The sequence below is a fragment of the Sapajus apella genome, unplaced genomic scaffold, assembly GCF_009761245.1.
Source record: "Sapajus apella isolate SASKATOON/1434 unplaced genomic scaffold, GSC_monkey_1.0 scaffold15, whole genome shotgun sequence".
Lineage (NCBI taxonomy): Eukaryota > Metazoa > Chordata > Mammalia > Primates > Cebidae > Sapajus > Sapajus apella.
Window position 1 is genome coordinate 17,059,402 of NW_022436955.1, and position 14,935 is coordinate 17,074,336.

The 14,935-nt window shown below is 41.5% G+C and overlaps 1 protein-coding gene and 1 pseudogene across 3 annotated transcripts in view; one reads left to right on the plus strand and one right to left on the minus strand.

Annotated features, from left to right (window-relative positions):
• HYDIN (HYDIN axonemal central pair apparatus protein) overlaps positions 1-14,935 on the plus strand; it is a 432,426-nt gene that overhangs the window by 381,239 nt on the left and 36,252 nt on the right. For all 3 annotated transcript variants that reach the window (XM_032284417.1, XM_032284419.1, XM_032284418.1), the window contains 6 exons: positions 893-1,105; positions 1,583-1,721; positions 3,595-3,760; positions 6,136-6,283; positions 11,001-11,208; positions 11,692-11,913. In XM_032284417.1, coding sequence (XP_032140308.1) covers positions 893-1,105; positions 1,583-1,721; positions 3,595-3,760; positions 6,136-6,283; positions 11,001-11,208; positions 11,692-11,913 — 1,096 coding nt within the window. The remainder of the gene's footprint in view (positions 1-892; positions 1,106-1,582; positions 1,722-3,594; positions 3,761-6,135; positions 6,284-11,000; positions 11,209-11,691; positions 11,914-14,935) is intronic.
• Positions 8,022-8,134, minus strand: LOC116555855 (annotated as a pseudogene).

Here is a 14,935-nt window from a genome sequence, read left to right on the forward strand (position 1 = left end):
GATGGTGGTGGTGGTGATTGTGATATTGATGGTGCTGGTGGTGGTGAGGGTGGTGGTGGTGATGGTGGTGATGGTGATGGTGGTGGTGATGTTGGTAATGGTGGTGGTGAGGGTGGTGAGGGTGGTGGTGGTGATGGTGGTAGTGGTGACAGTGGTAGTGGTGGTGGTGGTGATGGTGGTGGTGGTGATGATGATGGTTGTTGATGGTGGTGATGGTGGTGGTGATGGTGGTGGTGGTGGCGCTGATGGTAGTGGTGGTGGTCCTGGTACATAGCAGTGAGAGAAGCTAATCCAATGACATCTGTCAATGAAAGTCCCTGATGTGGTACCCACTCCCAGGAAAGCTTGAAGAAGTATAGTCACCTTACAGAAAAATCCTATGGGCTATAGGCTAGGATGACAGAGACCTATGTGAGCTGTCAGGGCCTCCTTGATCCCCTGCAGTCCCAACACAGAAACCCCTCCCACACCTAGGCCACCTCAGCTTGGTCCTGGAGCTGAGTATCTGCTCATATCCAGTTCACCTTCTCCAAGGAGCTCAGGATACTTTTTTAGGATTTCCAGGTCACTTTCCATATCCCACTAAATGCCTATGAGAGCGCCCAGAGGGTACGACTGTGCTCATTTTGCAGCAGGAAGATTTTCTCAGCATTGATGGAGGAAGTAACCTGTGGCCATAATTAGGTACACAGAAGGAGCCAAATTCAGGCTGCTTATGCTCAGCCCACTCATGCATTCAAGGCACTGAGTAATGCTATTGACCAAGACAGACCCAGCCTCTGATCTCATAGAGCTCACATTCTTGTGAATATAATATTCATTTCCAACCAACGAAGAAAGCAACAACTGATAACAAAATAAAACATTAAGAAAAATAACCTTATCCTCTCAGGATTCCCAACCTGCCACCTGGAGAGCAAGGTCCGGTCCTGGTAGCAAAAGGGCGGAGCATCTTGCCCATCTGCCATTTTGATCTGAAAGACTCAGACTACATCAGTGGCCATCAGCGCAACCCAGAGCTCCGAGGATCTGGTGGGGGAGCTCTGTATTCAAACATCCGGGTGATTGAGTTCACCACTGTGGGCATAGGAGGGAAGAATCTCCGGTGAGTTGCTTAGGTTTGCTTTGATCGAATTCACATCAGTCCTAAAGAACTCTAGAAGAATTCAGATTGAGGAGCTAGGCTGATTCCTATAAGTAGGCTTGATGTCCTGGGGTTTGACCTTTTAGAGGTTTGACTTTAGAGAACTGTAACATTAAGAAAGCTGAATTCTATCTCCTTAGTTTTGCCACTGGGGAAAATATGGAAGACATAAAAATGTGATCCCTGACCACTTCCTTAACCACAGAGGATCACTGGCACAGTTATGCCCTTGGTAGCATTATCATCCCAATTTCCAGAACACTACACTGACTGTGGATCGCTAGAGGAGATGGAGTTTTCATTTCCATAGTAACAAATGGCTCTGAACAGTTCTGCTTCCCAGATGGGGGACTGGGTTAGGGCCAGGTTCTAAGAAACTTCTCGTAATCCTCAATCCCCTCTCTCACTCTCTGCTGTTAATTCTTCCCCCCTGGCCAGGACCTTTACAATCCTAAACCCAACCAATAGCACCTACTCCTTCTGCTGGACCTCTGAAGAAACTGAAAGTCTCCAGAACCCTGCAGCGTTCACGTGTCTTACGGAGAAGGGCTTCATCCACCCTGAAAAGAAAGCTGAGGTATGTGCAAATGAGAACCACTCAACCCAAGGCTTAGATCATTCTAGCCACTGCTATGTAGAAAGTGTGCCATAGACAGTAAGTGGAATTAGGGAGAAGTGCCTAAGGGTGTGTCACTCAACAAATATTTAGTGAGTGGCCACCATATACATTGGGCAATCCTGATGACAAGACAGACCTGAGCTCTCTTGGGTTAGCCAAGGAGAAGCAGAGAGCTCTCGTATTTGCAGCTTTTTAAAACTGAGAATATTTAAGCAGCAAAGGGTAACAGGACACCAATGCCTGGGGATCCTAGGACTCATTCCATAGAATAAAAAGTTATTTTTGTCAAAAGGACCAAAAACAGTGAAAGGACACTGACGTGTTTCTACTTGGTTAGGCCAAAGGTCAATTCAGAGTGGAGCCATGTCCCGTCACTTAGTCCTAAATGTTTTCACAACGATATGGGGCAGAAGTAAAGAAACACGAACCTGCTGGCCAAAACAGATCTGTGAGCCTCATGTCCAGCCAGTACTGCAGAGAATCTTGAAGACAGAAATAAATCCATGAAACAAAAATTATGAATTCCAGTGCCCTCAAGAGTGTCACACAAATGAATAAATTAGGCCAAGGGGGCATCTGTGGGTAACACAGGGCACCAGGGCCACTGGCCACAGGGATTCTCTGGCAGACGACCACTTTGCAGACAAGGTGGGTCAAGGGGACCAACTCACCCAAACTGTGGAAAAGACAAGATTCTAAATTTCTATGTGAAGCTCCCTATTTTACATGCTGGTGGCTAGTTCGATATTTTTTTTAACAATTCCCAAACCAAACAAAACATATCTGTAGACTCTCCACCTGGTTTTGACCTCTGCATAATGTCAGTACCCAGGCCATCTAGTTAAATGTGATAGGGTCTTGGAGCTGGGTCCACCATAGACACAATCCTACCTGAATCATGGCTCCCAGTTCAGCCCTGAAGTGTTTCAAATGTGAGCTCAATTCTGAGAGGCAAGTTCCAAAATCCATCATCCAGGGCCATGCTGGTCTTTGAGTGACAGTAATGTCACTGAGGTGGCACATCTCCATAGCACCTCCCCACATCATCCTGGCAGTGGTGTGAACCATGCATGTTAACCTATGTGGTTCCTTTTTGGCCAAACGCCATTATTCCTTCATTTGGTCCTGACTGATTGATTGCAAAGAGACTCACCTAAGTGAGCTCAAGAGAGAGAGAGAGAGAGAGAGAGAGAGCCTGGGGCAGCTTTTGAGATTGGACTTTCCTCTTGGGACTGTCTGCTTCTCTCTTCCCATCTATTCCTTTCTCTCTCCACTGACCAGTTTCTTCACTGTTGATTGATTGATTCTTCAGTTGCTTTGTAATATCACTTAGCAAATTGGTTATGGCATGCCATAGCCCAGTTCACCTGCATGGTATCTTTCACCATCAGCTCCACTGCCAGCTGGCCTGGCCACTCATTTTCTAATTCCAAACTTCCGAGAGAGAAATCTCGTTGGCCCTGCTAATCATATTGTCTTTGGCTGTGTGCCCAGCTATTGACAAGTATGGGGATTGTCTTTCCTTGGGATGGGTGCCAACTCTTTGGTTCAGTCAGCTATAGTACAACCATGCCATCCAAAGACATGGCACGAATACAATTGCTTAGCCAACAAAGGCTGTGGGTTGGGGGGACTCCCTTAGAAGAACACGTGAGCAGGGCAGATGGACATTGATGTTTCTGATACAGCCTCACCTATGTGCCTTTACATGGATTGTAGAAAGGTAGCAATAATCAACTCTCATGACCCTCGTGCTGACAAGTCTCCAGAGGCACGTGGAGTAAGCAAACAGAAGTGTTTCTCACCACTTGGTTCCAAATTGTCTTCTTAGATCGTGTTCCAGTTCACACCTGTCCATCTGGACATCACTGAATCACTGTGGACCTTCCTAATCCCTGAACACAACATCACAGTCCCTTTCCTGCTGGTGGGCAAAACTACTGACCCTCTTATCTCTCTGAACAAGTCACACCTCAACTTCAGCTCTCTCCTCATCGGTAAGGCAGCCCTGCTGGTATGTATTTAGAGTTGGCATGATCTGGACAAGGTCATCAAGAGCTCCAGGAGCAGGCTTGCATAGGCCTTTCCTGGTGCCTTCCAGAAGAATATCAGAGGGTTTCAATCAGGTTTTAGAAAGCCAGCAAATATCACTGAGTCTGTAGAATGGCCCGGATACTTTTCTGTGGGCTGGGATTGCACTAATGGATAAAGCTCAAAGTCCCTACTCTCCTGTTGCTTACGTTCTAGAAATAAGAAACAGGCTGCCAAAGGAAACTATGTAAACTACACACCATGTCAGATGGTGGTAAGTGCTTTAAAGAAGAGGACAGCAGGGTAGGGAGAATAAGGAAGGCCAGGAGGCAGTGGGAAGGTGACATTTAAGCAGAGACCTAAAAGAAACAAAGGAAGTAATTGCCAGGTCCCTTATAACCCCATCTATCTTTCCCATGGTTATGACATCTCTCTCTGTTGAGTGTATAAAATACAACTAAAGTCAAGGTATTTTTTAATAATATGTTAGTTTTTCTAATAAAATAATATTCTTTATAGTAAGTACGCAAATGTGGTGTTGCATAAGAAAAAGTTTAATCTCTCCACTTTAATCCTGTCTCATCTTTCTCTTTCCACCCCAAAGGAAAGCAGTGTTAACGGCTGGATATGTATATTACTGATACACATAAGTAGATGGGAGGGGGGATTACAGCGTTTATTAAGATTTTGAACAAATAAGCAAGCAATGTAGCATAAGAATAATAACTTTAAGAGTTTAATCCAAGAATTCAACAGTGGTACGTTTCGATATAATCATTACATCAATAGACTAAAGAACAACCATGTGATAATATTAATATACACTGACAAGCCATTGCCAACATTTAGCAACATTCCCAACAAAACAAGACATTCCCAACAAAAGCTCTTGTAGTAAAATGGATGTTGATGGAAAAAAGGATTAACCAAAATCAAGACGCAGATATGATCCTGTAGTAAATGACTAAAACTACTTCAATTAAAATGAGGCATTAGGCAAGGATGTTTATTATCACCATTATTATTGAACATTTGCTTGAAGACTCTAGCAAATCTGATCAAACAAGAAAATTAAATAATTTATATAAACCTTGGGAAAAAAGGGATAAAATTATCTTTTTTTGCTTTTGTTGATGATTTTATACACATAAAACCACAAGAGGCTCTAGAGAAAAGCAAAACAAACTACTAGACCCAACAGAATAATTTGGAAAGGTAGGCGGATGCAAGACAAATATGCAAAAATAGTGTTTCCCCTTTTAGCACTCGTACCTAGAAACAGAAAACCAAAGAAAACATCCACTTAGTACTGGCAAAACTTATACAAAATCTATCCTATAGCTAAGGATAAATGTAACAAGAGAAGACCTGCATAAAGGAAACTATCAAATCTGATTAAAATCTCCCCAAACGAGATCAGATCATTTGTTAGTTCTCCTAAAATTAAAAGCAAATTTAATCAAGTTCCAATTAGAATGCCAGCTAGGACTGCCAGATAAAATACAGGATGCATAGTTAAATTTTGATTTCAAATAACAATAATTTCGAGTGTAAGAATGTCCAAATATTGCATGGGACATATTTATACTAAAAAATTATTTGCTAAATCTGTCAGCTGAATCCCAAAAGAATTGGAAGAGAAGAGAATTGGATACAATGATTATAAAGTCTATGTGGGAAAATAAATGTTCTAATAGCCAAGAGGAAAGCAAAAGATTACAGTGAGAGAAGATGTATTAGTCAGGGCCCTGGCCAAGATAGTCATGCCATACCCAAGGTCTATTTTATATATATATATATTTATTTTAGCAGAGGCAGGTTTTTACCACATTGGCCAGGATGGTCTTGAACTCCTGACCTCATGATCCGCCTACCTCAGCCTCCCAAAGTGCTGGGATTACAGGTGTGAGCCGCTGCATCCAGCCTACCCAAAGTCTATTTTTAAAGAATTCGATGCAAGGATTATTTATGGATACATGGGCAGTTAAAGGGGTCAACCAAGGAGAGTGAAGCCCCCATTAACGAATTCAGGAAGGGATTAACAATTCTTGGGTCTAAAGGAGCAAGGGAAGAAAACAGTATCAGCAGAATCCCAGGAGAGCTATGGCCAGGGCAGAGGAGACACCAGCAGGAGCAGGCAACTGATGAAGAAAGACATGGAATCCCCAAAAGGAGGAAGGTGACTTGTAGAGGAAAAGGAAAGAAGAGAGGCAGACAAAGGCTGAAGAGGTTGGGGAAAGTCTTCTAAAAAGGGTCTCTCCTGCCTTTGGAGCGGTGTCTGCTGAGAGATTCCAGCAGGCAGGCAGGAGGCCCCCACTGAGGGCTTGTGTTTCCTCCTCAGGCAGAGAAGCCAGGGAGACTGTGCAGATCATCAACAAGGAGGAACAGGGGTTCGACTTTTCCTTCCAGGACAACTCCCGCTATTCTGAAGGTTTCAGCAACAGCCTGCTTGTGTGTCCCATGGAAGGCTGGATCCCACCACAGTCCAGGTAAACAAAAATGAAGGTCTCATTTTGTTTGCATCCTCCTGACACTGCCAGGTCCCCAAACCTGCCAGCGCTCAGAGCGCCCCATTTATATCATCATTTTCAACTCTAAGATTAGATCGTGGCAATTCCATCTCCATCCTACTTACTCCCTGATATCTGTTTTCCTGATCAATATAGAGCATTGAGAATTCTAAGCCCTTTATCTCAATATTTTCTCTTTGTATTCTTTTCCTTGCTATACACTGTATATGTGAATCCACAGTGCAATGTTCAGGCTTGCCTGGCTGATCTCTTTTTCAATTAAACTTTTAATTTTCAGGCCAGGTGTGGTGGCTCATACCTGTAAGCTCAGCACTTTGAGAGGCTGAGGCAGGCAAATCCTTGAGGTAAGGAGTTTGAGACCAGCCTGGCCAACATGGCAAAACCCCATCTCTATTAAAAATACAATCATTAAGGCTGAGGTGGGTGGATCATTTGAGGTCAGGAGTTCCAGACCAGCCTGGCCAACATAGTGAAATGCCATCTCTACTAAAAACACAAAAATTAGCTAGGCATGCTGGCAGGCGCCTGTAATCCTAGCTACTTGGGAGGCTGAGGCAGGAGAATCGCTTGAACCTGGGAGGCAGAGGTTGCAGTGAGCCAAGATCACACCACTGCATTCCAGCCTGGGTGACAGAATGAGACTCCGTCTCAAAAAACAAACAAACAAATACAATAATTAGCCAGGTGTGGTGGCGCATGCCTGTAATCCCAGCTACTCGGGGGCTGAGGCAGGAGAATCACTTGAACCCAGGAGGCAGAGGTTGAAGTGAGCCAAGATTACCCCTTCTGTTGCCACACCCTTTTCTCTTCCCCCAAGCAACACCTCCTCACCTCCAGAATCCAATACTTTCCTCTATGTCTACCATTTTGTCATTTCAGGAATGTTGTATTAACAGACGCATACATTCCTTTTGTGATTGGTGTTTTTCACTCGTAATTCTCTGGACATACATCCAGGTTGTTTTGAGGGTTTCTTCCTTTTTATGACTGGCTTCCATTCCATAGTAGGGATACACCACAGATAGTTAACTATTCACCCACTGGAGGACTCTGGATTATTCCCAGTTTGGACTGTTATGGATAAAGCTGCTATAAACTTTCATGTACAGATTTTTGTGTGTCTTTATGTCAGTGGGGAAAATGAGCAAGACTGCAATTACTGTGCATATGGTAATGACATGTTTCCAGAAAAAAAAAAAAACTGCCAAAATGCTTTCCAGACTGGCTGCACCATTTTACATTCCACCAGCTTTCTGTGAATGTTCCAGAGTCTCCACAACATCACCAAAATTTGGTGTTGTCACAATTTTTTTTATTTTTAGATAGAGTCTCGCTCTATCACCTAGGTTGGAGTACAGTGGTGCGATCTAGGCTCACTGCAACCTCTGCCTCCTGGGTTCAAGTGATTCTCTTTCCTCAGCCTCCCAAGTAGCTAGGACTACAGGCATGCATCACCATGCCCAGCTAGGTTTTTTGTTGTTGTTGTTTTTTGTATTTTAGTAGAGACAGGGCCTCACCATGTTGGCCAGGCTGGTCTCTAACTCCTGACTTCAGGTGATCCACCTGCCTCAGCCTCTCAAAGTTCTAGGACTTTAGGCATGAACCACTGCACCTGGCAACAATTTTTTATTTTAGCTTTCCTGATAGGTGTATAGTGATATCTCATTGTAGTTTTAGTTAGCATTTTCCTAATGAATAATAATATTGGACATCTTTGCATGTGCTTATTTTCCATATGAGTGTTGTCAGGCCCGAGGACCTCTTCCAACATTGTCAAGGGGAGTGCTAACCTCCCCTTTCACACAACACATACATGTTTATTTTCCTTCTATGGAGCCTCTTCGGTGAAAGTCTCTTCTTGTCTTTTGCCAGTTAATCTGCTCAGCCTGTTTGATTTTTATTTTTGATTGTTGAGAGCTCTTTACATGTATAGTGGACACAAGGTCTGCAAATATTTTCTCCCAATCTGTAATTTGTCTTTTCCTCTTTTTAACAAGGTCATTCACAGAGCAAAACCTTTTATTTTTGATGGAGTCCAAATTATCTATTTGTCCTTTTATGGACTGTCCTTTTCATGTCTGTTCTACATCTCTGAATAGCCCCAGATTCAGAAAATGTCCTTCCATTATTTTTTCCATAAGTTTTTTTTTTGATGAGAAATCTTGTTTTTAATTTTATACACATATATCATAAAAAATCTTGTTTTTAATTTTACCCACATATATCATTAAAAACAGCTTGAAACCTTTTTACAAAATGCATACACCATGAACCCAGGGCCCAGTGATGGAAGAGTGGGAACAACCTGGACACTCTCTTTTTTAATTCTCCCTTTCAGTCACTATTCCCAAGAGTGACTTATATCCTGGCTTTTAATTATTTTATTTTATTTTATTTTATTTTATTTTATTTGAGACAGAGTCTCGCCCTGTCACCCAGGCTGGAGTGCAGTGGTTCGATCTTGGCTCACTGCAACCTCCACCTCCCGGATTCAAGTGACTCTTCCGTCTCAGCCTCCCAACTAGCTGGGACCACAGGTGCCCACCACTATGCCCAGCTACTTTTTGTATTATTTTAGTAGAGATGGGGTTTCACGATATTGACCAAGCTGGTCTCAAACTCCTTACCTCAGGTGATCTGCCAGCCTCGGCCTCTCAGAGTGCTGAGATCACAGGCATGAGCCACTACACCTGGCCTGACTTTTTATACAATAAATAAGATTTGCCTGTTTTTGAACTTTAAATAGATAGATTAAAACAATAAGTTCTCATTCTTGGTCATCTTATTTTACTCAACATTGTGAAATTGATCTCTGTTGTTGTCTGTAGGTGTGCTTTATCCACATTTATTGCTCTACACTGTGAGGTGATATAAATACACTACAATTAGTTTATTTACGTTCATAAACATTTTGGTGATTTTTCAGATATTTTAGTGTTCCTATATACTGTCTTGGGCACTTTTAAAGAAAAAATTGTGCAATTATGTAAATATATGACCACACATACAATTAACATGCGTTTGTAGCTTCAGCTCATGTAGGCATTGGCTACCTGTAGCTTTACATTTCAGTCTGTAACCTCTTTTTTATTAACTTACATTATAAGGTGTAAGACTTAGGCCCAGGTTTTTTTTTTTTCAACTTTTATTTTAGATTCAAGAGGACGCATGCAGGTTTGCTGCCGGGTTTACCGTATGATATTGAGGTTTGGGGTACATGTGGGCCCATCACACGGATACTAAGCTTAATACTCGATCATCCGTTTTTCAACCCTTGCCTCCCTTCCTCCCCTCCCTCTAGTAATCCCTTTTCTATTGTTGCCATCTCTACGTCCATGTGCACCTGATGTTTAGCTCCAACTTGTATTGAGAGAGGTATTTGAACATGAGGTATTTGGTTTTCTGTTTCTGCATTAATTTGCTTAAGATAATGGCCTCCAGTTGCATCCATGTTGTGGCAAAGAATGACCTCATTCTTTTTGTGGCTGTATAGCATTCTGTGGTGTATATGGACCACACTTTCTTTATCCAGTCTACAGTTGGTGGGCACCTAGATGGATTCCACGTCTTTGCTATTGTGAGGAGTGCTGCAGTGGACATGAGAGTGCATGTGTCTTTTCGCTAAAATGACTTCAAGTCATAATGAGATTGCTGTGTTGAATGATAGTTCTGTTTTAAGTTCTTAGAGAAATCTCCAAACTGCTTTCCACAGTGGCCACACAAGTTTACGTTCCCACCAACAGTGTTTAAGTATTCCCTTTTCTCTGTAGCCTCGCCAGCATTTGTTGTTTTTTACTTTTTAATCATAGCCATTGTGACTAGTATGAGATGGTTTCTCATTGTGATTTTGACTTGCATTTCCCTGATGATTAGTAATGTGAAGCATTTCTTTGTATGTTTGTTGACCACTTTTCTGTTTCCTTTTGTGAAGTGTCTTTTCATATCTTTTGCTCATTTTTTAATGGGGTTATCTGGTTTTTTGCTTGCTCAGTTGTTTAAGTTCCTTAGAGATTCTGGAGATTAGACCTGTGTCAGATGCATAGTTTCCGAATATTTCCTCCTGTTTTGTAGGTTGCCTCTTTTCTCTGTTTATAGCGGTTTTCTCTGCTGTGCAGAAGCTTTTTTGTTGTCGTTTAATTTGGTCCCGCTTGTCAATTTTTGTTTTTATTGCAAGGCTTTTGCGAACTCAGTCATAAATTCTTTCCCAAGGTGGATGTCCGCAATGGTGCTTCCTAGACTTCCTTCTAGTATTCTTATAATTTGAGATCTTACATTTAAATCTTTGATCCATCTTGAGTTAATATTTGTATATGGTGAAAAGTAAGGGTCCCGTTTTATTCTTCCAGCTTATGGCTAGCCAGCTATCCCAGCACCATTTATTGAATAGGGAGCCCTTTCTCCGTTGCTTATTTTGGTTGACATTTTTAAAGATCAGATGGTTGTAGGTGTGTGGCTTTATTTCTGCGATCTCTATCCTTTTCCATTGGTCTGTGTGTCTGTTTTTATTCCTGTACCATGGTGTTTTGGTTACCATAGCCACAAATCTTAAAATCTCATCATAATTTGGGGTTATGTTTTTTCTCATAATGAATCTGCTAATCTAGTAGGCTCATATTTTTTAAGGTTTTAACAAGTTGGCCTGGGCAATTAATCTGCTCTTTTGTTCCCCGACCAGGTTTCCAATTGATATTTTCTTCACACCAAAGCAGGAAGGAGATGTGAACTTTAATTTGATCTGCAATGTGAAAAAGAAAGTCCACCCTCTGAGGTTAAATGTCAAGGCCGAGGGCTACACTATGAATGCAGAGATCAAGTGCAAGGACAGGACAGGCACCATCACTCTGTTGACTCCCAACCAGACGAACATTATCAACTTCTATGAGGTAAAGGTGCCATCTATCTCAGCTTCCATTCTGACTGGGGAAGGTATTACAAATGAATATGAGCTGAGACTTTCTGCTTCAAATGCCAAAGAGACCAGGAAAACAGAAACCTTCCAAGAGCAGCTCTCTCCACAGAATGTATGTAGATATGATGTGAATGCTTTTCTTATTTTATGTTTCAGGGGTGGAGAGATGGTGGGGAGGAGAAAGAATGCTTGTGTTACACATACAGGAAGGATATCTGACTACCAACGAAGGTCTAAGAACTAAATTGCCGCTTTGGTCTATGAGATACAAGAGGACCCCAATGCTTAGTAGCTCTTGCTGGAATATCTGACTCCATTAGGCTAAAGATAGTCAAATCACCAACATGATCTGCCATCCTTATTTCCCAAAGGATATGTTTTATCGACATGTTAAAAATGCTGACCCCAGGCAAGGAAACTATGGTTTGCACTCACTGCTCTGTTCTCTGTCTCCTAGGTGGAGTTAAATGAATGTGTCCAGTGTGAATTCAACTTTATCAACACTGGAAAGTTCACCTTCAGCTTCCAGGCAGAGCTGTCTGGCTCCAAAGCCCTGCTGCAGTATTTGGAATTTTCACCCACCGACAGCATTGTGGATGTGGGGCAGAGTGTACATGCCATCCTGTCTTTTCATCCAGTTAAGAAGTGTGTCTTGACAGATCTGGAACTCAAAATCAAGGCAAGTCCATTTAACATTGTCCAAACTCCAAAAGTACTCTCAGCATGCTGCCTGGAAACAGGTTAATTCTCCTGTGTGTTCTTTGTCTTCTCCACGCGTCCAGAAACTCCTAGAGGATAGTTGTGTTGGACACAGCCTCACAATGTCTAGTATAAAGGCTTCATCCGTGGTTGAGGTGCCTGGGGAATAAATGTGGATTGAAAAGCAGTTGCATTGCAATACATTTACCCATTAAAATAAATAACAGTGATAGATGGGGGCAGGGAAAGAATCTATACACCATTTTCTAAGATGAATTATTGAATTAAAAAAACAAAGAATGGTGATGTCAGCAGGAATGGCAGAAGAGGACATCTAAAACACTGTTCTTCAATAGCAATGAGACCACTGGAAAAAAAATTTGAGATCAACTTTTTCAGAACCCTGAAAATTAATGATAGGCTTGCAACAATTCTAGAAGTACTTATCCAAGAACAACGGCTGAATACCCATAAGGACAGCGAACTTTATGGCATTTTGACTTGCCCTATTCTCTCCCTCCTCCCTCATTCCAGCTCTGCAGTAGCCTTGAAAACCAACAATTCAAAAAAAAAAAAAAAAAGAAAAGAAAAGAAAACCAACAATTCAGCAATCAAAGTGAAAGCCAGCAATCAATCAGACCCTGGAGAAGGCAGAACAAATTGGAACTTCCCAAAAGCCCTCATTCTAAAAGAATTGTCATTATTTGCCCTGTCTAGAAGTTCAGTGGAAACCCCCCTCATAGGGATGGCTTTTATTTGACCTGACTGCAAGCTTGCTCAAAAACAATCTGTTGTGATTTAACACTGCAGCTGATGGAGGCAGCGTTGACCTTAGGGGCAAATAAGAAGTTGATTGAAAAACTTAAAAGGAGAGGCTGGGAAAAAGATATTCATGGGGGGGCTCTGAAAAGCTTCAACATATTCCCTGGAATCTAGAAAGCCATGCGTGTATAGGATGTGTGTACCTCCAGGCTGTGTTACTGCTCAGGAAAGACCTGTGAAGGCCTTAAGCTCTTACCTCTGGCTAATCTTTAGGTCCCGGGAAAGACAAAGCAGAGTTGGGAATTGCTTGCCTGAGTGTCAAAGGCATGTCCACCACACACAGAAAGCCTCTCAGCAAAAGCTGGGAGACTTATTGTTTCCAGATTTAAGGAAATCTCTGTTCAATCATAAGGTAACCACTAAACTAACTGAGCAGAGACTTTATTGGCAATGCATAAATAAGAATATAGACTTTACTGAAAAAGTTACTAAACAAACTAAGAGTAACAACAGTAACAAACCCTGAGGTGGGTGGGGGGAGGGCAGTCATCTGATTTTCAGAGATGCTACACTTATTACTTTAAATCTTCAGTTTCCAACCAAAAAAAAAAATATGAGACATGACAAGAAACAGGAAAATATAACCCATATACAAGGAAAAAAGCAATCAATAGAAATTGTCCCTGAAGAAGCCCAGATATTGGATTTCATAGACAAATACTTGAAGTCATCTATTTAAAATACGTTCAAAGAACTATAGGACACCATGTCTAAATGACTAAAGCAGAGGATAAGAGCAATGTCTCACCAAATAGATAATATCAGTAAAGAGATGGAAATTATAAAAATATAAATTTTGGAGTTGAAAAGCATAATCGCTGAAATGAAAAATTCACAACAGGGTCTCAGTAGCAGAGTTGATATCGCAAAAGAAAGAATCAGCTGTGGCAAATAGAATAAAATAGTTGAAAAAAAGAGAAACAAATCTCAGCAAACTTGAAGATGGAACAGCTGGGATGACCCTGAAGGCACTGGGCCTAACAGACATATTGCGAGCATTTCATCCCACAACAGGAGAATAGACATTCTTCTCAAGTGAACATGGAACATTTTCCAAGATTGACCAGATATTAGACCATAAAACATACCTCAATAAATTAAACGGATTGAAATTGTGCAAAGCACGTTCTTTAACTGCAATGAAAAGAAATTTGGGATGCCCAGTCTAACACATCATCTTTATCAAATCCTCAAGAAGAAGGTGATTGACAGAAAAGTGGAGGTAAAACCATTGGAACCTGTCTTCGTCTGTTTCGTGCTTCTATAACAGAATGCCTGAGACTGGGTAATTTAAAATGAATAGAAATGTTTAGGCTCACAGTTCTGGAGCCTGGGAAGTTCAATATCAAGTTGCCAGAATCTGGTGAGGACCTTCTTGCTGCATCATAACATGGCAGATGGCATCATACAATGAAAGGGCAATGGTTGGGGGAAGAAAAGTGGGGAGCAGGAGGAAGTGAGTGAGAGAAAGAGAGAGAGCAAGAAGCAGTGAACGTATTCCTGCCATAGCAAACTCACTCCTACAATGATGGCATTAGTCCATTCATGAGGGTAAGCCCCCATAATCAAACACTTCTTAAAAGTCCCACTTCCCAATACCATCTCAATGGCAATTAAATTTCAGCATGAGTTTTGGAGGGGACAAACATTCAAGCCATGAAAAAAATCCAAGGTGTGTCACTGGCCATTGGGAGTTCAGGAAGATCCTCTGTTTTCTTGGCCTGGAGCTCAGCAGAAAAGTTGCAGCCATCTTCTCTGAGAAAAGCCAGGTTTGTGGCCTCAGGAGGGACCTATTCCTTTTGAGAACTGTCTTTTTCAGAACTTGCATTTCTTAGACCAAACAGAAACATAACATAAGATCTTTCTACTCTAGTTGGCAGAATAGTTGAAGGTGATAAATTTACATCCTTTTCATTGAATCAGCCACAAAATGTAAACACTGCATATCCTGCATAAACATGTGCATATCCTGCACATGTACCCCTGAACTTAAAATAAAAGTTGAAAAAAAAGAAAAAGAAAATAAAAGTTTTGAATAAGAAAATGTTTTTAAATTTATAAAGTTGTTTATGATAGCTTGTACCAATGACTGTTGCCTTATTCTAATCATGTTTAAAATGAATGTTTATTCTACTGTTTATTCTAATAATTTTTAGTCTAATGATGGTTAGAATGGATAA